The sequence below is a fragment of the Leptidea sinapis genome, chromosome 33 (assembly GCF_905404315.1).
Source record: "Leptidea sinapis chromosome 33, ilLepSina1.1, whole genome shotgun sequence".
Lineage (NCBI taxonomy): Eukaryota > Metazoa > Arthropoda > Insecta > Lepidoptera > Pieridae > Leptidea > Leptidea sinapis.
Window position 1 is genome coordinate 10,879,838 of NC_066297.1, and position 23,433 is coordinate 10,903,270.

General features: G+C 34.2%; 4 protein-coding genes across 4 annotated transcripts; 2 read left to right on the forward strand and 2 right to left on the reverse strand.

The window, feature by feature from the left end:
* Nucleotides 1–9,422: 9,422 nt before the first annotated feature.
* LOC126974645 (uncharacterized) lies at nt 9,423–12,929 on the forward strand. The gene is made up of 2 exons (XM_050822179.1): nt 9,423–9,715; nt 11,409–12,929. Exons 1-2 carry the CDS (start codon nt 9,423–9,425, stop codon nt 12,325–12,327), a joined length of 1,212 nt encoding a protein of 403 aa, XP_050678136.1. The 3' UTR covers nt 12,328–12,929.
* On the reverse strand, nt 9,710–13,796 carry LOC126974649 (uncharacterized). Its single transcript, XM_050822184.1, has 2 exons — nt 13,430–13,796; nt 9,710–11,372 (listed from the first exon to the last, which is right to left on the reverse strand). The coding sequence occupies exons 1-2, from the start codon at nt 13,605–13,607 to the stop codon at nt 10,777–10,779; spliced, it is 774 nt and encodes a 257-aa protein (XP_050678141.1). The 5' UTR covers nt 13,608–13,796; the 3' UTR covers nt 9,710–10,776.
* Nucleotides 13,797–13,841: 45 nt separating this feature from the next.
* On the forward strand, nt 13,842–17,992 carry LOC126974648 (uncharacterized). The gene is made up of 2 exons (XM_050822183.1): nt 13,842–14,272; nt 16,330–17,992. Exons 1-2 carry the CDS (start codon nt 14,095–14,097, stop codon nt 16,923–16,925), a joined length of 774 nt encoding a protein of 257 aa, XP_050678140.1. The 5' UTR covers nt 13,842–14,094; the 3' UTR covers nt 16,926–17,992.
* On the reverse strand, nt 14,773–18,279 carry LOC126974643 (uncharacterized). The gene is made up of 2 exons (XM_050822178.1): nt 17,987–18,279; nt 14,773–16,293 (listed from the first exon to the last, which is right to left on the reverse strand). The coding sequence occupies exons 1-2, from the start codon at nt 18,277–18,279 to the stop codon at nt 15,375–15,377; spliced, it is 1,212 nt and encodes a 403-aa protein (XP_050678135.1). The 3' UTR covers nt 14,773–15,374.
* Nucleotides 18,280–23,433: the final 5,154 nt, after the last annotated feature.

Sequence of the window (23,433 nt, forward strand, 5' to 3'; positions counted from 1 at the left end):
CAGCCCCACAGATGGATTCCATAAGTCCATACAGGCATTAGGACTTGCTTGTACAATAAAACTTTATTTTATACTGACATTTTAGAGTGTCTTCCTAGAAGTCAGTCATATTTATAAAAACTCAAAAAAAAAATTCATCAAATCGAGGACGAAAATATATGTGTAGAGATAGACCGTATTAGGAGAGATTCTTGTTACTTACTTTTGTCATTTGTTTGATTGTAATAGAATACAGACTTTACTTCAGATATTATTTTATTTACAATAATTACGTTGCAGTTTTAAACTTTAGTTACTTTTAGTTACTTTATAAAAAAATAACTTTATTCAATAAACCCGATTTACAATGTTTACGGAGCTAAGAATACTTTATTTTACGGAAACTTACATTATATAGCTTATTCTAACAAAGAGAGTCATATTTCTGTGGGAAAGTAATTTGGTACATCAGCAATATTGTTTCCAGAAGGTTCTACACGTGTAAGGTAAATGTACCTACGACTTGTTGCTATGCTCTACTTTGGCTGACAAAGCATAAATCTATAGGGTTAGCACCCTTAACTCCTCCCCCCTTAAGAGAGAAATCAGCTGGAGACGAATCTTTTGGTTCCAGATGATTTCGACGTATCTGAAGGATTTTCTTAAACAACTTTAATTTAACAATTACAAAGGCTATTAAAATCACAAACATTATTACTATGATACTTATTGTCCATACATTTATATCCTGGGTCACTGAAATTCTATTTTTATCACCACTTTCACTATTGTATTTTGCACTATTGAGAATATCTTTGATATCGTTAAGGTCTACACCGCGAAGGTCGACCTGGCTGTCTTCTATTCTGATTTCTTGTTGCAGCTCTGGCATCGTTACAGGATTTAGCAGCAATTTCACCTCGGGTGTCCTTGTTTCAGCTACTTTACTGATAATCTTGTCGCCGATTTGTGTTTCACAGCTTTCATTGGGAATTACCAAAAATGTTCCTTTTAGGTTGTATTTCCTGGCTTCCTCTTTGCAGGTCTCAGTAAGAATTACGTTTTTCTTTGTGAAAAGTAACCATTTATTTGCTACTAGGTGACTTCTAAGGTCCTCTATTTGTACAACATTCTTATGACATGAAGAATAGTTTTTAAGAAGCATTATTTGTTCTATGCACGTAGTGTCAGCGTATTGCACGATGTTATCTTCCTTACAAAGTACTCGATCATTCTCTATTTGCTGGCATGGAGTTGACACGGGTCTGTATTTCAATCCATTCACTATGAGGTAAGGATACTCGGGAATTATAACAGATGGTTTTAAACAAATAGGATTATATATAGGTATCGGGATAATTTTGTAATAATTATATGTGATCGTGTCTCACAGGGGAACTTCCAACACAAAAACTAACTTATTATTATCAGAATACGATTTAAGAACTATAGTACTTTCTAATTTCATTAGGTTGTCTTTACCTACAGTATACACTAATCTATGATATTTTTCTATTTCTAATAATATATTAAATAATTCTGTAGAATTGATTATAGATTGGTGAAGTATATGTATTTTACTAAAGGCTATTGCTGTCTCTATCTCTTGTATTACATTATAGATAGTTCGAAAGTTATTTGAGATTTGATAAAGAGTATTCATTTGACTGACTATATTATGTATTGTTGACTGATTATACTGCAATGTTCGTAGCTGCGAAGTTTTAATATTCAGTCGAAGAAAGTTATGTTTTAAATCATCTGAAACATTAACAAGCTTATCGAAAGCCTTTTGCATAAGTGACAGTTTTCTTTCTACCGAATGTTCTCTGTCCTTGAGATGAGTAATCTCGGAATTATATCTAATAGCATCATCATTGTCTAAATTGCCTGAAATTAATTTAATAATAGAACCTAACGGGTTTATTAAGCCTCTTTTTAGCCTTTTACTGGGCATAATTTGTTTAAATCTATCTTTTGTAAGTTGCATAAAAGATTCAATCTGTGAAGCTAATCCTACAAGTTCATTATGATACTCATTTTGCGAGTAAATCATATCTTTTAATCTAAAATACTGGTTTATATTAGTTTCTAAGTATTTAGCTAAAGTTTCTACATCTAACGTCTTAAAAATAGTCCACTGGCTATTCTGAATCACTGCTGTACTTATCCGTAACGGCGCTATTCCCGGATTCTGATTCATATCTTGCAGGTTTACGCTGCTTGCTGATTCCACTAGGACCAGGAGCGTCAAGACTGCTTGCCACCACCTGTGGAGGGCGTTTTACGTTTTTTATTGCTACTTTTGTATTCCTTTTCCCTAATTTTACCGGTACAATATTCCTATCAATTTTCCCTATAACTTTGGCTTTTTCGTACCGTGGCATTTCCTTGCCTTTTCGATTCCTAGTTGTTTTCATGAAAACTTCGTTTCCTTCCTGTATCTCTGGAGGCTTTTCACCGCCTTTTTTCTCTACCACTTTACTTTTATTCTCTATAATCTTTTCGCTTACATATTCATATAATACTTTGAGTCTTTTCCTATGATCCTGAACTAATTTCTGTAATAAATTTTTATCTCTATCTATATCAAACGCATTTCCTGATTCTGTATGTCCAAATACTATTTCAAAAGGTGTGAAATTCGTTACGCTATGAATAGTGTTGTTATATGCCATAATAGCATATGTCATTACTGATGCTGCATCTTGGTCGCTTTTTTCATATTTTGCTAACCTATAAATTTCAAGAATTGTCGAATGAAAACGTTCAACAATACCCATTGAATTGGGGTTGTTTGGTGTCCCTACATGCATTTCAATTTTGTACAAGTTCAGTAATTCTTTAATTAGATTATTATTGAATTCAGTGCCGGGGTCGCTATTTATCTTTTTTGGGACTCCATAGATACTAAAGTACTTAATTAATGCTTTAACAATTTCCGGCGTACTTCTATTGTGTACATTAAATGCTTGCGCTATCTTGCTAAACGCGTCCACTATAGTTAAATAATAATTATTTTCTATATACAAAAGATCCATAAAAACTTCTTCAAATGGCATACACTGTGTTTGAGTGAGTTGTATTGGGGGCTTAATGGGTTTTCTATCATATTTCATTTTCCTACACTGCTCGCATGCATTTATTATGGCAGAAATCATAACTTTCATGTTAGACCACCAATAGTGTCTTCTAAGCTTTGTGAATGTTTCTCGTATACCCCGATGAACAGTTTTGCCCTCATGATATTTAATAACAATCTCTCTTTGCTCTTCTTCATTTGTTACATTAACTATTCTCTCTGTACATTCTATTAAATTTTGAGAGCCTTTTTTATATAAAGCTGTTACTACTTTATTAAAGATTTTCCTAAATATTTCCTCTTCGAAATAAATGAAATACTTTTGTTTAAAGTCTATATACTCTTTTAAAAACTGTTTAACTAAATGTTCATTATTAATAGCAGGCATGTGAACCTCAATTATTTTTTGGCTATTATTAGAAATGTCTTTCACACTGATGTCATTTTTATACCAAATGTAGATAAGTATTTGTCTAGGTTTGGTATCAATGGCTTCATTTAAAATTGGTATGCCTTCATGTTCCCTATTCGTTATTGAGTGAGCAGTAGCTCCGTCATCTGATTCCGATATGTCTATGACAGGAATCTCTTTTCTATCTATACTCATCCTATCTGAGTCCGATTCTGATAAGCAAATTGTTACTTCACTTTCATTTTTATCTTCTAAAGTTCTAGTAGTTTCTTTATCATCTATATTAACTTGCATTGATTTGCTGTCATTATCTAACATATTACCCTTTATTTCCCTAATTTGTCTACCATTTAAACTAACTACGATATTATTACGATCCGCTCTTAAGCTGTTTATTTTTACACGAGATAAAGCATCTGCATTTGAGTTCTGTGACCCTTTTTTATAATTAATTTCAAAATCATATTCCTCAAGTCTAAGGCGCCATCTAGTGAGTTTACTATTTGGTTCGTTAAGTGAATAAAGCCAGGCTAAGGGCCTATGGTCTGTATAAATGTAGAACTTTTTACCCCACAAATACGGTCTGAAATGCTTTACTGCCCAGATGACTGCTAAAAGTTCCTTCTCTATGGTGCTATACCTAGACTCTGTATCACTCAAAGTTCGGCTAGCATATGCCACAGGTTTGTCTGAGCCTATAGTGCCTTGTGAAAGTACTGCCCCGATTGCATAGTTTGATGCATCGGTGGTCAAAATAAAAGGCTTATTGAAATCTGGGAATTGTAATAATGGAGCATTTGTGAGAAGTTTTTTACAAGTTTCAAAGTTTTCTATATAATCAGCATTTAAAACAATACTTTTACCTTTTTTCAAACAGACTGTAAGCGGCCTTGTAATTTTCGCAAAGTCTTTAATAAATTTCCTATAATATCCTATAAGGCCAAGAAAACTTTTGATTTCCGTTGTGGTTTTCGGTATAGGATATTTTAGTACGGCTTCTATTTTATCATTATTAGATTTTAAGCCTTCGCTAGTTATCGTGTGCCCTAAATACAACACTTCCTTACGTAAAAAATTAGATTTATCTAGTTGCACTTTTAAGTTGGTTTCGCGAAATCTTTCAAATACAGCCCTAAGTTTTTCGTTATGCTCTTGAATGCTTTTAGCAAAGATTATTACGTCATCAAGGTATACGAGGCAATAGATACCTTGTAATCCCCTTAGAACGTTGTCCATTGCTCGCTGGAATGTAGCCGGTGCCGTTTTTAGGCCAAATGGCATTCTATTAAATTCGTAGTGACCAAAAGGGGTGCTAAATCCTGTCTTGGCTTTATCCTCATTTTCCACCTCTATTTGATGGTATCCACTCGCTAAATCTAAAGTTGTGAAATATGTACTCTTGCCTAACATATCAAAAAGATCATTGATGTTCGGAAGAGGGTATTTATCGTCAATAGTTATTTCATTAAGGCGTCTGTAGTCTATGACCATTCTCCATTTCTTTATGCCTGAATTATCTACTTTCTTGGGTACCAGATGAACCGGTGCACTCCAAGGTGAAAAAGACTTTTGAATCACGTTATCGTTGAGCATTTTCTCTACCTATGGGCTTTAATATGTATTGGATCTTCATTTTTAGTCCTAATTTTGTGCTTTACCTCATTAGTAAAAGAAAGAGGTACGTCCTCACAATAAAAAATATCTTTAAATTCTTTGCAAATATTAATTACTGATTGCTTTTCCTCCTCATTCATATGATCTACTCTTAACTGTGAGAGATTATCTGTTAACAGTTGATCTATGTTAAAATTAAACTTATCAGTAAAATTTAAATTTACCCTATCAAATTCTAAATTCGTTCCTGAGTACTGTTCGACTTTAAGAGAAGAAGTCACCGTTAATTTCATTTGCTCGGATCTGGAATTTTGAATAACAGTTGTCGCGTCACCATGTATACAGCTAAAGCTGTTGACATTCTAACACCTCCAGTAAATTCTGTGAAGTTTAATATGCCCTCACCATGTAACAAATTTACTGGAAGTTTGACCCTTAATTCGCTACGTGGAGGTAATACATAAATTTCACGTATTGGCGGACTATAAATAATCGGTATGCAAGTGCCCTTTGTAAATAATTTTTTATTTTTCATATCGATATTTGCGTGAAGTTGAGTCAATAAATCACTACCAATTAAGCCGTCATACCTATCATCAACACAGTAAATATAAAATTTGTGCCATTCATCACTTTTAAATAATCTAGGTAAAGGTATAAACACTACTTCATTATGCTTACTACTAGCATGAGTACTAACTACTTCAAAATTTTCGTTTCGCTTGAAGTGGCAAAAATATTGATTCGCTAACTTTGGGCTTATAAACGAGCGTTGACTACCGGTATCAATCATAAAAATAGCATTAATTTCTGGTATACGTATATGCGGGAGATTTAATATAGTACAATTTAATTTTATCCGTTCTCGTGTGTAGGGGCCCTTATGTAAAAATTTCCTACTTGTTCATTATCATTAAAAGTACCTGGTAACACATTATTTTCATTATCTTTATAATCGGTATAGTTTAAACGTCTCGAACTAGCTGTTCTCATGGTTACATCGGTATTGCAACCTGATCCCGTCGCCGGCGTTGGCTGTACGTGTTGCGAGCCGCGACGAGCGTTGTCAGCAAATTGCCGATGTGGGAACTGCGGCCTCGCTTGTTCCAATGTATTATAATTATTATAGGATGGATTATTTTGATTCAAAAGATTATTCTGGTTCCTATTATTGTTTCTTAATTGTAATGAATTATGCGGAGAAAAGTTATTACGGGGCCTATTCCCATTTTCTGTTTGAAATGTATAATGTGGTGAATTATTACGATGAGAGGTGAAATTATTAATAGACCGTTGCAATTTCGGCGAGTTATTGTATGTACTTGTCGATGCTTGTTGATTAAAATTATATTGGTTAATGTTTCGCCGTTGAAAGTTTTGATTAATTTGAGTGGACCTTGTTTGCTTTTGATCATAAACTTCTTGAAAATATTGTTCCTCTAGAACAGCTTTTAATGCGTCTTCTAATGTTGAGACATTTTTCAATCGCACTAACCTTACTAAATATTTCGGCAAATTAAACAAGAAAACTTTCATAGAAAGATCCGTGTATATATTTTGTTTAGATAACCTAACAGCTGCATCATCGACAGTTTCATTAATTTTGGCTATTAAAATACTCCTTCTTTGTTGTATTCGGTTACAAAAATCTTAATAACTTTCGCCTCTATTTTTTTTCAAACTTTTTAACTCAAGGACAAGGCAATCCTCCGTCCTTGGATCCCCAAAATGATCCTGTAATATTTGTTTTAATTCAACCCAAGTCTGTATTGATTCTCTTTCACCAATTAAGTTAGCTGCTTCCCCGCCTAATCTACTAGTAATTGCATTCAAAGATATTCATTTTGTACTTCAGTTCCTCTATATAAACTAATAATGTATTCTGTTTTGCGGATGAACAACGATAAGAGTCTTGTCTCTCCACTGAATACTGGAATTATTTCCAAAACTTCCGAAGGTACAACTACGATTCTACCATTTTTAATTATTAAATAAAATTCAAATACAAAATAAGTAACTAACGTGAGATTTTAATCACTTTACTAACTAAATTCTATATGCAACGTGCTGGACGGGCTTTTTCTAATCCCTATTATTACACGAAACACATATAAAGATCACCAGGAAAATATAAAAGGAAATTTGACAGGATAGTGAAAAGATTTACTCACATAACCCGCTTCTCCGCTCTCCTTCTGTGATCAGTGATTCTGGTCAGCTTGCTCCGCGCCGTGTCTTCTCTTGACAAATTTATTTTTGGTTCGTTGACCCGATTAATCGTTAAAACGAACGTTAGGAGTCTGCTTTGTTGCCCGAAAATTTTTATTCGCGATGGCACAGAGGACCCAAACGACAAGGTCACTTACCGGCTGCGCCAGTCAAGGAATAACTGAATGGTTACTTTATAAAAAAATAACTTTATTCAATAAACCCGATTTACAATGTTTACGGAGCTAAGTCTAAACACAGAATACTTTATTTTACGGAAACCTACATTATATAGCTTATTCTAACAAAGAGAGTCATATTTCTGAGGGAAAGTAATTTGGTACATCAGCAATAATTTCTGTGGGAAAGTAATTTGGTACATCAGCAATATTGTTTCCAGAAGGTTCTACACGTGTAAGGTAAATGTACCTACGACTTGTTGCTATGCTCTACTTTGGCTGACAAAGCATAAATCTATAGGGTTAGCACCCTTAACTCACGCGCTAATACAAGATGGATAGCTATAACATAACTCCGTCCATATTTTTTCACAATGTGCAATAAATACTTGACCGTAAAGAAAAAAGTTTTTTGGTCTTAGGTGAAAAGAGAGCACGACTAATTTCTTGAAAAGATAGAATGTGGATGGATGAAGCTACCTTTATTAGGTCGGCATTTACAAATTATCGAAATGTATACCATTGGTGCAATGACAGATTTTCCGCTTTGAGGCCAAGCTCTTTCCGTCACCTATTTTGCGCCCATATGGCAGGAATTGTGGACGAGTTATATGTATGAGTTACTTCAACCTTTGTGATCACCGGTGACTATACCCTCTTGCTAAACTAGTTCAACTACAGGAGCATTGTGGGGTTTAAAAGGGGTTCCGACCCACTTTGAAGTGGATTTTACACATTTTTTTTAGAGCACTAGAAATGAAAGGTGTGACATATCATGGTTTATGAACGTGACGTCACTCGAACGGCTGGCTCAGTAGAAGAAGAGAGAAGTGAGTTGGTGCACTGAACGCGAGAAGTCGCGGGTTCGAGTTCCGCATCGTTCATAAAATTTGTTTTCAAATTTAATTTGTGCAATTTTATCTTTTAAAAGAGGCCCGACATAATAATTTTGAATCGGTGGTAAGATTCTGCCAATCTTTTTTTTTTTAATATTTCAAATTTAATTTTGAATATTTAAACCATGTTACTACAGATACAATTACGAAGAATGTTAAATTTACTTATTGATGTATAATGTAACGATGACTGCTTAATATGGAGACTACATCTTAATGTTTCTTTAAATAAGTCAAAACGAAACCTAAAATTGCATTTGTTAAAATTTAACTGCGTTATTACAAACTAGTAAAACATGTGTTGAACACTGGTTTAAAAGTTCTATTACAAATCTTTCTGTTGTTTAGCGTTCAACAATCTGTAGACATTGATTGTACATATTTAAACACGAGTTAAAGCTTGTCTAAGATGTGTCTAACAGATAGATCATATTCTTATGAAAGATTTGGATTATATGATGACAGGTAGTTGACAGCTGACAAAAATTGCGTTCCGTTCCTTTAATTGTTGCTGTACACTTCAGTTTAGGTTGTGCTTAACGACGTTTTAGTTACACAAGATAAACACTGTTTTGTAATAGAAAAAGATAAACTCAATGTTAGGCGTTGTTATTGTTAGATCACTGTCTAGCAAAACACGTGTCTAAGCCATGTTTAAATCAATATATTTGTAATAACACCGTAAAAGTTAAATATGTTTCAATTAAGATACGCGCAGCAGTTTCGAATTGAACAAAAGTTTCAATATATGCACGAGTGCTACTCGTTAGGGGCACCTGCTTTAAACTTGATGTCTATTTACATACGAAAACACAAAACGAAAGTTTCAAGACTGAACTTCAACGAAAAGTTAACACATATTTTATTAATATTTTGAGATAAAATTTGAATCATTATTATTCAACAGCACCAGACTGGCTACAATAGTATTAATTGACGCACGCACGTGAGCACGTTCGCGTGCTTATGCGCGGGCATCGGCGCGTGCATCCGCGTACGCAGTTTTCTCAGTACAATTTTGACGTTGGAGGTGTACAGTCGAATAAGTAATAATGGATAAATTAATGTTGTATTATTTATCAAGACGACGGCGACGACGAATTGCCAAAAAAAGACGCCAGCCAGTAAGCCCGTTCGTTGAATCTAGGTTACTGTGCGGGGAATTCGTGGTGAAGTTTGGTATATTAAGAAAAAATGAAAGGTTTTTTTTCAAATATTTTAAAGTTTCATTACAAGTCTATGATGAATTATATTCAAAACTGGAGCCCTATTTGAAGACTAACAATCTACGATTGAAATCTACGTCAATCGTATCACCAATGGAACGATTTGCAATGACATTGCGGTAAGTAAAGACATTTCGATATTAATAATCATCTTTATTCATGTAAAAAAACAGTCATTATTTAACAAAAGTTTAGAACACTCATATTTTTTGCCAATTTATGTAAGTCACATTACTGTTTAGCCACATCAAGCAAGAAAGAAGAAGAAGTTCTTATTGTTTCGGCAGTGACACCTGAATATGGCTTAAAATGTTTTTCTTGATGTGGTTCACGGACCGAAACACATAACCGCACACTTATTAATCATCATATTAATCACAGTTTCTTATATTTATTAATTATATTTTGTTATTTCTAAATTACACAGTTTTATCTTTTTCGTTTTTTTTTATCTATACCTACTTATTCACTTATTTTTTTATATACTTAATCACAACAGTCATCACAGTGTCTTGCATAAACGCTACGTTACAATTAGTCATTGATTATTCATTTGAAATACACTAATAAAATCACAGGTTCAAGTTTAAAATAAAAAAACACAATAACAGTTAAAACAGTACAATAAGTCTAAATGTCTTAATTATAATAATATACCTACCTTACAAAGTATTAATTATAATGACGCATATTGATTGCAAGTTTTTACATATGAATATTTCCCTTATTAATTATTCCCTTCTATTACTAGATCGGGTACTAATATTATTTTAAATTCTTATTTATCATCACAATCATAATCACAGTTTACTACATAAAAGATTAAATTTAAGAAGAGGACATATGAAGGAGCAATGTTATGAGTAGGTTCAAAAAAAAGGTCCATTAAGTAAAAAAGGGGTCTATTGATACACTTTTTTATTTGACCCCAAAATAGGGTTTAAGATAAAAGTGTCCGAATCGACCCCGTTTCTTTCCTTATGAACATGACACCTCAAGGCTTGTAAACTTTTGGCGAATGCCCTTGTATATCATAATAATTGCACATGAGACCAGAAAAATATAAATATAAAATTGCGCTTTTTACTAACTTAAATAGTTCTTCATGTTCTTCTCTTTCTTTTGTTCTTAATAATTAAACAGTCTTAATCAAATCTTCAAAGTCTTTCTTGTTACCTATTTATTCATTGTTCGTATCTGATCTTACATTTAAGGATTCTAAATCATTCGTTACCGTATTTTGCGTTAATGAAAGGTCATCAATGGTAATAATCATTTCTTTTTCAATATCAATTAAAGCTTGTAATACTTTCGTACGAAATAATAATTTTTTAAAGCAACTCAATTTTTTTACAGTTGGTAATAATGACTTAAAAAAATTCAAGTCTTCGTCCATATTATCTGCAGTGTTATTCTTCACGTAATTTAACAACTCTAATTCGAAATCAGTTGGCGATTCGCACTTACGTTTCTTGGAAGATCGTGTTTCTTTGGTAACGCTGGAGCTGGTGCTAGGTACATTAATCAAATCTTCTTCAATAATCGTATTATTTTGTGAAGTTCTCGGTGACGCGTTTTGCTCTACTGACTGATTAAAATTGTCTGCCGATTCTTCTCCTTGAGTATTCGAGTTTGAATCTAAAAATGACAGCATGTTATAGTAAACGTATGTTTTATTTGCCCTGGAACCGGAGCCTGATTTAAGTTTTTTTTTAGTAGACCTCACTCTTATATAAGTGTCTCTTGCAGTTTTCCATCTTTGCTGCAGCTTTTTCACTGAAACAATAACACAGGTATTTTATTTTATTACAGATATTTAGTTAGTGGACATACCTTCGTCGATATTCATCTGGCGTATCAGACAGGACTAACCACGGTCAGAAAAATAGTAACAGAAGTTTGTCAAATTATAATTGAAAGGTTAAAGGAAGAATGTATACCAAAATTTTCCCGTGCGCTATGGGTAGAGACTGAAAAAGGTTTTTTAACGCAAGCCCAGTTTCCTAACTGCATAGGTGCAATAGACGGAAAACATATACGCATTATAAGACCTCCACATAGTGGTTCCCTCTATTACAACTATAAGCATTACTATTCTATTGTACTGCTTGCAATGTGTAACGCCAACTATGAGTTTACCTATATAAACGTGGGAGTGCAGGGTAAAGAATCTGACTCCGCAATTTTCACACAAAGCCGATTGTACGAACAAATCAACAATGACTTAATAGATATTCCTCCTGCCAAAGCATTGCCCGTAATACACAATGATAAACCAACCAACATTGCTGCAACCGCAGCTTTGCCCTATATTATTGTAGGAGATGAAGCATTTGGGTTATCTAGCCATGTCATGCGGCCATATGCTCGAGCTCTCGATTTAAACTACAAAAAAAAAATATTCAATTATAGGTTAACGAGAGCGCGACGTTATATTGAGTGTACATTTGGTATCATGGCTAATAAATTTCGCATACTCCATCGTCCATTGAACGTTGGAAAAGACAAAGCAATTTGTTTTCTTAAAACAATTTGTATTTTGCATAATTTTATAAGATCAAGAAGTCAAATTAATGACTTTCATGATATTGTCATTATACCAGACCATATACGTTCAGTTCGGGGGTTAATTGGAAATACCCACAGAGATTCGTATACATTACGCGATAGCTTCGCAGATTATTTCGTTGCAGACGGACAGCTGTCATGGCAAGATCGCAGTATTTATTGAAGGCTTTTTTATAATTTATGTACATTCAATAATTGAATTTTCACGGTTTTTTACCACACATTTTTTATTAACATAGCAGGCATATTTTGACAGCAGCATAGCAGACATTTTATACCTAATGATTTTATTTGTTAAATTCATCGGATGTAACCAGTTGCGCCGCCATGACAGTCGAAAATTATAAGAAATTCAGTATTCTTACATTAAATAGGTAAAATGTTATGTAATTACGCATAAAATGAAACTTTTTTTCTTTCATTACACATCCAGTGATGTGTAGTTTGTACAGTGTCTAAAAACACAAGTAGGCATCTTTTTTACTAAAATATTATTGGTACTCAAACACATGTAGACGCGACACCGATTGGAGCGTGACTAACTGCATGGTAGGCAATTACCTTCCATTGCTCTTGCCTTTGAAAGCGGGCGTATAACTAATCTAGTTATATAAAATCATAGGATGTAACCAAATAACTTAGATTGTTGTAAACTAAAGTTGAGAGATGTCAAAGAAAAACCTACAAAACTACAAAACGCACGCTTATTTTACAAAGTTACTAGCCCAATTCTAAAACCAATATAATAAATATTTTAGTTGATAATTGTTTTATTTATTTACCTACCGATCCACTGTTTCTGCCCTAAAATGATTTTGAACCCTAAATACACCGATAGTGTGAAGTAGTGTGAAGCTCGCAGTCGTGAACATACTGGTTGTCTCGTGACGCGCAAAATGGCGGCGACCGCGTGGCCGAAAGAAAGAACTTTGGAATTTATCGAGCAATAATTATATAAAACCATACCAATATTATGGGACATTGTTCACACGAATTTCACAATGTTCAGAAATACGCAGTATCTCTGCACTAGTTTTGAATATAAGCATGATTTTATATTTACATAGGTAAATTATTGTAAATATTCCGAGTTTTAATTTTATAGTTGGATTAATTGTTGAAAACATTTAATTGACACAAATACAATTGAAATAACTAATTATATATAACTAATTGCATAGATTATTAAAAATAAAAATTAGGCGCAAAGAATAGTTTACCTAACCTACGTTATTATAAAATAAAAAAAGAGTGTAGGTACTTACCTTGTATGTTTTTTTCTGCTTCACTCCAGTCATCAAAATTTTCAAACAGTACTTTACAAATGTCTAGCCATGCTTTTGATTTAGCGTCCCGGTCTTTAAATATTTCGCTTGATTGGTCCCATATGGCAGGACGACACTGAACTTCAACAATTACCCTTTCTGTATCAAAATTTGTCATTTTTTGTTATGGGCCGGGCACGCGCGTGCGGTCGGTTCGAGATAGCGCTGTCAACTGAACAAGCACGCGCGTGCACCCGCTAGCGGGCTTCGCGCGTGGACCCGTCCAACGTGATGCGTGATCACGTCGCGTGCATGCGTGCCCCATTGCACGGAAGTATCACGCGACGGGCTCACGAGCGTGTGCACGCGCATGGGCACGCGCGGGTCTTAGCCTTAGGGTATACCCTAAGGGTATAAACTGCGTTAAGCGTGCCTCTCGCGTGTCCATACAAAAACGACCCGCGCGTGCCCATGCGCGTGCACACGCTCGTGAGCCCGTCGCGTGATACTTCCGTGCAATGGGGCACGCATGCACGCGACGTGATCACGCATCACGTTGGACGGGTCCACGCGCGAAGCCCGCTAGCGGGTGCACGCGCGTGCTTGTTCAGTTGACAGCGCTATCTCGAACCGACCGCACGCGCGTGCCCGGCCCATAACAAAAAATGACAAATTTTGATACAGAAAGGGTAATTGTTGAAGTTCAGTGTCGTCCTGCCATATGGGACCAATCAAGCGAAATATTTAAAGACCGGGACGCTAAATCAAAAGCATGGCTAGACATTTGTAAAGTACTGTTTGAAAATTTTGATGACTGGAGTGAAGCAGAAAAAAACATACAAGGTAAGTACCTACACTCTTTTTTTATTTTATAATAACGTAGGTTAGGTAAACTATTCTTTGCGCCTAATTTTTATTTTTAATAATCTATGCAATTAGTTATATATAATTAGTTATTTCAATTGTATTTGTGTCAATTAAATGTTTTCAACAATTAATCCAACTATAAAATTAAAACTCGGAATATTTACAATAATTTACCTATGTAAATATAAAATCATGCTTATATTCAAAACTAGTGCAGAGATACTGCGTATTTCTGAACATTGTGAAATTCGTGTGAACAATGTCCCATAATATTGGTATGGTTTTATATAATTATTGCTCGATAAATTCCAAAGTTCTTTCTTTCGGCCACGCGGTCGCCGCCATTTTGCGCGTCACGAGACAACCAGTATGTTCACGACTGCGAGCTTCACACTACTTCACACTATCGGTGTATTTAGGGTTCAAAATCATTTTAGGGCAGAAACAGTGGATCGGTAGGTAAATAAATAAAACAATTATCAACTAAAATATTTATTATATTGGTTTTAGAATTGGGCTAGTAACTTTGTAAAATAAGCGTGCGTTTTGTAGTTTTGTAGGTTTTTCTTTGACATCTCTCAACTTTAGTTTACAACAATCTAAGTTATTTGGTTACATCCTATGATTTTATATAACTAGATTAGTTATACGCCCGCTTTCAAAGGCAAGAGCAATGGAAGGTAATTGCCTACCATGCAGTTAGTCACGCTCCAATCGGTGTCGCGTCTACATGTGTTTGAGTACCAATAATATTTTAGTAAAAAAGATGCCTACTTGTGTTTTTAGACACTGTACAAACTACACATCACTGGATGTGTAATGAAAGAAAAAAAGTTTCATTTTATGCGTAATTACATAACATTTTACCTATTTAATGTAAGAATACTGAATTTCTTATAATTTTCGACTGTCATGGCGGCGCAACTGGTTACATCCGATGAATTTAACAAATAAAATCATTAGGTATAAAATGTCTGCTATGCTGCTGTCAAAATATGCCTGCTATGTTAATAAAAAATGTGTGGTAAAAAACCGTGAAAATTCAATTATTGAATGTACATAAATTATAAAAAAGCCTTCAATAAATACTGCGATCTTGCCATGACAGCTGTCCGTCTGCAACGAAATAATCTGCGAAGCTATCGCGTAATGTATACGAATCTCTGTGGGTATTTCCAATTAACCCCCGAACTGAACGTATATGGTCTGGTATAATGACAATATCATGAAAGTCATTAATTTGACTTCTTGATCTTATAAAATTATGCAAAATACAAATTGTTTTAAGAAAACAAATTGCTTTGTCTTTTCCAACGTTCAATGGACGATGGAGTATGCGAAATTTATTAGCCATGATACCAAATGTACACTCAATATAACGTCGCGCTCTCGTTAACCTATAATTGAATATTTTTTTTTTGTAGTTTAAATCGAGAGCTCGAGCATATGGCCGCATGACATGGCTAGATAACCCAAATGCTTCATCTCCTACAATAATATAGGGCAAAGCTGCGGTTGCAGCAATGTTGGTTGGTTTATCATTGTGTATTACGGGCAATGCTTTGGCAGGAGGAATATCTATTAAGTCATTGTTGATTTGTTCGTACAATCGGCTTTGTGTGAAAATTGCGGAGTCAGATTCTTTACCCTGCACTCCCACGTTTATATAGGTAAACTCATAGTTGGCGTTACACATTGCAAGCAGTACAATAGAATAGTAATGCTTATAGTTGTAATAGAGGGAACCACTATGTGGAGGTCTTATAATGCGTATATGTTTTCCGTCTATTGCACCTATGCAGTTAGGAAACTGGGCTTGCGTTAAAAAACCTTTTTCAGTCTCTACCCATAGCGCACGGGAAAATTTTGGTATACATTCTTCCTTTAACCTTTCAATTATAATTTGACAAACTTCTGTTACTATTTTTCTGACCGTGGTTAGTCCTGTCTGATACGCCAGATGAATATCGACGAAGGTATGTCCACTAACTAAATATCTGTAATAAAATAAAATACCTGTGTTATTGTTTCAGTGAAAAAGCTGCAGCAAAGATGGAAAACTGCAAGAGACACTTATATAAGAGTGAGGTCTACTAAAAAAAAACTTAAATCAGGCTCCGGTTCCAGGGCAAATAAAACATACGTTTACTATAACATGCTGTCATTTTTAGATTCAAACTCGAATACTCAAGGAGAAGAATCGGCAGACAATTTTAATCAGTCAGTAGAGCAAAACGCGTCACCGAGAACTTCACAAAATAATACGATTATTGAAGAAGATTTGATTAATGTACCTAGCACCAGCTCCAGCGTTACCAAAGAAACACGATCTTCCAAGAAACGTAAGTGCGAATCGCCAACTGATTTCGAATTAGAGTTGTTAAATTACGTGAAGAATAACACTGCAGATAATATGGACGAAGACTTGAATTTTTTTAAGTCATTATTACCAACTGTAAAAAAATTGAGTTGCTTTAAAAAATTATTATTTCGTACGAAAGTATTACAAGCTTTAATTGATATTGAAAAAGAAATGATTATTACCATTGATGACCTTTCATTAACGCAAAATACGGTAACGAATGATTTAGAATCCTTAAATGTAAGATCAGATACGAACAATGAATAAATAGGTAACAAGAAAGACTTTGAAGATTTGATTAAGACTGTTTAATTATTAAGAACAAAAGAAAGAGAAGAACATGAAGAACTATTTAAGTTAGTAAAAAGCGCAATTTTATATTTATATTTTTCTGGTCTCATGTGCAATTATTATGATATACAAGGGCATTCGCCAAAAGTTTACAAGCCTTGAGGTGTCATGTTCATAAGGAAAGAAACGGGGTCGATTCGGACACTTTTATCTTAAACCCTATTTTGGGGTCAAATAAAAAAGTGTATCAATAGACCCCTTTTTTACTTAATGGACCTTTTTTTTGAACCTACTCATAACATTGCTCCTTCATATGTCCTCTTCTTAAATTTAATCTTTTATGTAGTAAACTGTGATTATGATTGTGATGATAAATAAGAATTTAAAATAATATTAGTACCCGATCTAGTAATAGAAGGGAATAATTAATAAGGGAAATATTCATATGTAAAAACTTGCAATCAATATGCGTCATTATAATTAATACTTTGTAAGGTAGGTATATTATTATAATTAAGACATTTAGACTTATTGTACTGTTTTAACTGTTATTGTGTTTTTTTATTTTAAACTTGAACCTGTGATTTTATTAGTGTATTTCAAATGAATAATCAATGACTAATTGTAACGTAGCGTTTATGCAAGACACTGTGATGACTGTTGTGATTAAGTATATAAAAAAATAAGTGAATAAGTAGGTATAGATAAAAAAAAACGAAAAAGATAAAACTGTGTAATTTAGAAATAACAAAATATAATTAATAAATATAAGAAACTGTGATTAATATGATGATTAATAAGTGTGCGGTTATGTGTTTCGGTCCGTGAACCACATCAAGAAAAACATTTTAAGCCATATTCAGGTGTCACTGCCGAAACAATAAGAACTTCTTCTTCTTTCTTGCTTGATGTGGCTAAACAGTAATGTGACTTACATAAATTGGCAAAAAATATGAGTGTTCTAAACTTTTGTTAAATAATGACTGTTTTTTTACATGAATAAAGATGATTATTAATATCGAAATGTCTTTACTTACCGCAATGTCATTGCAAATCGTTCCATTGGTGATACGATTGACGTAGATTTCAATCGTAGATTGTTAGTCTTCAAATAGGGCTCCAGTTTTGAATATAATTCATCATAGACTTGTAATGAAACTTTAAAATATTTGAAAAAAAACCTTTCATTTTTTCTTAATATACCAAACTTCACCACGAATTCCCCGCACAGTAACCTAGATTCAACGAACGGGCTTACTGGCTGGCGTCTTTTTTTGGCAATTCGTCGTCGCCGTCGTCTTGATAAATAATACAACATTAATTTATCCATTATTACTTATTCGACTGTACACCTCCAACGTCAAAATTGTACTGAGAAAACTGCGTACGCGGATGCACGCGCCGATGCCCGCGCATAAGCACGCGAACGTGCTCACGTGCGTGCACCAGAAGCGTGGCCCGCGACGTGCTCACGTGCGTGCACACGCTTAACGCAGTTTATGCCCTTATCTGTTTGTACTCATGCTAAGTTTATTAATTAATTAATAATAAGTTTTTCATGGGCATGCATACTGCATAGATATTTATCTGCATAAATTACGCGGCAGTTGTAAAGAGTTTTATTTAAAGGTCTGATACGTGCCCCAAACAGTCTACGAGTGGGAGGCTCCTTTGCACAGGATGCCGGCTAGATCATGGGTACCAGAATGGCACCTATTTCTGCCGTGAAGCAGTAATGTGTAAGCATTATTGTGTTTCGGTCTGAAGGGCGCCGTAGCTAGTGAAATAACTGGGAAAATGAGACTTATATTGCCTCAGAGTTTTTGGGTTTTTCAAGAATACTGAGGGGCACCGCATTGTAATGGGCAGGGCGTATCAAAAACCATCACTTGAACGTCCTGCTCGTATAATCCCTTACTGTCTTAAAAAAAACCTATATATAAATAATAGTCAGAAAGAATATAAAAAGTCAGTCTTAGTCGGATCTTTTATATTTGATATCGTTTAAGTCTAGTACGAGTATGATTGAGCAAACTAAAAGTTATAGAAAGTCAACTTGTGCTTGAAAGTCTCGAACCTCCTTCAAGTTTAGTACTGATCGAACTGATCGAACCGATCTAGAAACTCGGAGTTTGTCTGATCATAAGCTTGGAAACCAGTAAACTCAAATTGTAAGTCTGAATACATATAGCTTATCACAAAACTTGAGCAATACCATTTATAGAAGTTTTGTTAACATAAATCTCAGCAAGTTGAAAGCCTATATTAAACGTTTATTAACGTTTTGAAGATGTTTTTGACGTTCAGTAAGTGATTTTGAATCCTATTTTGATTAAAAATATTTGAATTTGTAACAAAAACTTATAGAAAAACCTTATAACAATTGAAAGGGTTATTTAAAAGATGAGAAGGCTTGGATATGAAATGCCTTATAGGATTTGATTTGATTTTTAATAACTCTTAATAAAAAATATAATGTTACTAATAATTTTGAATTATAACAAATTTAAAAATGTAAAATATTCGAATGGGGACCACGTACCGGAAGACGCAGTGTTGGTGTGTGGCTTGTGGCTTGTGGCTACAAGATGGACCGACGATCTGGTTAAGATCGCCGGAATACATCGGATGTGGGCAGCGCAGGACCGATCGTCGTGGAAGTCTTTGGAGGAGGCTTTTCTCCAGTAGTGGACTATAGCAAATATAAACAAAATGTTCAAATTGTAAGTTGAGGTATGAAGTGAGTATTGCATAATGTTTCTTTGTGGTTATTTGGTTGAGTTTTCCTGATAAGCTGCGACATGATCGCTTGTGGCGCCGACGTGGGGCGGTTCGCTTCCTTCCCTAAAATATGCTCCCTTTATACCCTGTTACTAGAAACTCTGCTTCATGTTTTAAGATTAAAGTTATTATAATTTAAAAAAGAAAGTTGTTATAAAAAATAAAATTAATTAAATCATTATATTTCTACGCGGGTATGGCTAAAAAGCCTTATACATTATTTTTCTTTTCAAAATCTTGTTTTTAAAATATCTTTTGTTCTTTTAAATTTATCTCCCCCGCAGACGGTTTACGAAAGTCAACGGTAGAAGTTACAGATACAAACTGTCTGTTGTCCTGGTGTTAGTTGGTTCATTCAGAATATGAATTTTTTTTTCAATTTTTCCTTTTTTGCTGCCAATATCATTGCTACCCTTCCAATCAAATTATATAACTGTGGAGAATGCATAAAAAGGCATAAAAGGCATTTATTTTCTCAAAATTGATTCCTTTAGAATTCTTTTTGATGTCATTTCTTATACTACTAGATACTACTACCGCTTCGGAAACAAATGGCGCTCTGAGAGAGAAGAAGCGGCGCAAGAAACTCTCCCAGCATTCTTTTTGCGCTCTTTTCAATAAAAATATACAATATTGTACAGTCATTTCTATCGCTATAAAATAATCACAATCTAGTCCCAGGCTGTCCGATCATTTAGATATTCAGCAGTGGAGTAATAGGATTTACGACAGAGCCATTTTTTTTATAAAACATTTAAATTTATTTATAGATAATGCCTGAACACTGGCTGGGACTTTATTGTAGAAGTGTATACATTTACCCTTAAAGCTATTATGTAATTAGTTACAAGCAATCCCTTATTTCTAGTGATAAGATAATGAAAATCACTATTAAGAGCAAAAAGGTGACGAACAGTCAGCAGTCAACAGGTGGCAATGAACAGTCATAATATTTATTTCTTTAAATTTTTCTTTGAGAGACTGTCTATAACCAAGTTGATATATAGCACGAACAGCTCTCTTTTGCAGTGCAAACACTATATCGATGTCAGCAGCATGACCCCATAGTAATATACCGTACGTCATGATGCTGTGAAAATAACCAAAGTACACTAATCTAGGGGTCGCAACATTCGTGTACTCTCTAATCTTTCTAACTGCATATGCCGCAGAGCTAAGTCTATCTGCTAGATGGGTAATATGTGGACCCCACTGAAGCTTTTTATCTAACGTGATACCCAAGAAGACCGTAGTGTCCAAAAGTTCCAATCTCTGGTCGTTGGTTTGTACCTCCGTTGTGTTTGGTGTAATGAACCGTAAACACTTTGTTTTTTTACTGTTTAAGTGCAGATTATTCGTCTCAAACCAACGCACTATCTTTGAGAGTGCATTGCTGACCTCGTCATCAATATCCGCACGTCGCTTCACTTTAAAAATAAGTGAAGTACCATCAGCAAACAATACAATCTCATGGCTATCATATGTCATATCTATATAAGAAACAAGAAAGGACCGAGAATAGAACTCTGTGGAACACCTATTCCCACAGGTTTACCCGAAGACCGTTTGCCATTTACATCGACTATCTGAACTCTTTCGCTTAAATATGATTTTAACAGATTTAGGGCTCTATTTTTCACTCCATAATGTTTTAGTTTTAGGAGTAAAGTTTCATGGTGGACGCAGTCAAATGCTTTTGACCAATCACAAAAAGTGCCCAATGCATCCTGTGACTCTTCCCAGGCGTCAAAGATGTGCTCAATGAGTCTAGTACCCGCATTAATTGTTGATAAGCCCCTAGTGAAACCAAACTGATTTTTGTTCATTAATTTACAAAAATGCATGTGTAGCTGTTGAAGCAAAAGTTTTTCAAAAATTTTACTAAAAACAGGCAGCAATGAAATTGATCTGAAATTAGCAGGGTTAAAAGAACTGCCCGATTTAAACAAAGGTATAACTTTGCTGTATTTCATGAGGTCAGGGAACACACCCTCATCTATGCATTCTTTAAATATTATTGCTAATTCAGGTGCTATAATGTCAAGTATGTATTTTACAATATTAGTCGAATGGCCCCATAGGTCTTTTGTATTTTTTAGGTTAATTAATTTGAAGATTTTTATTATATTGCTACCTGTAACATACTTAAATTTCAAATCAGTGGAAGATACTGGTTCGTGTAATTTAAGCATATCATATGCTGCTTTTGGCGAAGAGTTAAGGTCTTTGGTCGTGACGATCGGGATTTCGGAGAAGTATTTATCAAATTCATTTGCAATTTCTATTTCCGAATTTATAACGCGATTAATAATATTTAAACAGATAGAGGTGTTACGGCAATTCGATCTACTAGTTTCATTGTTAATTACACTCCAAGTCGCTTTTACTTTATTATTGCTGTTTTAACAATAAACCACAGTAGAGGCACACGTCGATATACCCGTTACGTATTTAATTCAATTTCACACTGTCAGAGTTATTCACAAAAGCGGGTCAATAATTCCGTGTGAAATAACAGATGCTTTCAAATTATGTATAAGCTACTAATACTACATTAAACAGATGCGTAATATGTTTCTAAATTATAACATTATCAGGCATAAAGGTTTCATTCTAAATTTTCTGTAGTAAATTACTCCATTTTTATCTAACGTCAATGGGATAGTAATATATCTATGATTTTTATACAATTTAAAGTTCTTATTTCATTAACCGATTTGTTTAGTATATGGAATGGGCATGTTTATTTGATTTAATTAAATTATATTAATAAAAATATAATCGAAACCAATATATAAATTCAAAAAATTAATTAAACATTACATTCTTAATAGAAAACCAGTTAAAATGTAATCCACACCCTAAACATACAGGATATATTAATACTATTACAAAGTTGACTTTGGCACAGACTACATCTACGCCTAATGATTTGACGCAATACTTTTCTCTGCCTATGCGAATATTGAGTATAACTTAGGTAGATTTTTAGTTCTCATATAAGTGAATTGTAAAATTTTTATGAGAATAAATATCTTAAACCTAATTTAACCCACTACTAATTCATATTATAACTACTGTTATAATATGAATGGCGATATAATTTTAGCTACCTACAAACACTTTTATCATATATCCACAAATAATTTTATAGATAGTATTGTTTTTACACTTTTTCACAACGCACAACGGTATTTTTAAAATATTTTATTGCGACGCAAACTGATCTGTCACAGACGTTGGCAAATCTCATAATGGCGGCCGATCGGCTTGTATTAGTGTAATAGAATGCGTGGGGCTATGTATTCACACGTTTACCGGTCTGTTTTGGTGCCTCACTGTTATGTAAGGTGACACGGAGTCCTTCTTATTTTACTCGTCCGCGCCTACAAACTATGTTTTTTGACGTTAAATCGTGTTATCAATCGATGAACGCCGGCTGCTCGCACAAAAAAGTGTCAAGTTCCCCGTAATCCGAGCGTGGAAGCGAGAGCGAGGAACAACCGACAGAGAGGCACGATTTTTAATTTAAATTGAACATCTTTGTATTATACACTAGCTGACCCGGCAAACGTTGTTTTGCCATATAAAGTATAATTCACGCGATAGTTTTATAAGTAATAAAATATTGCCTATATTATAGCCTGTACATCATTTTGTTCTATTGTCAATAGTTTTTGCAGCGCACGCAAAAATAGGTTTT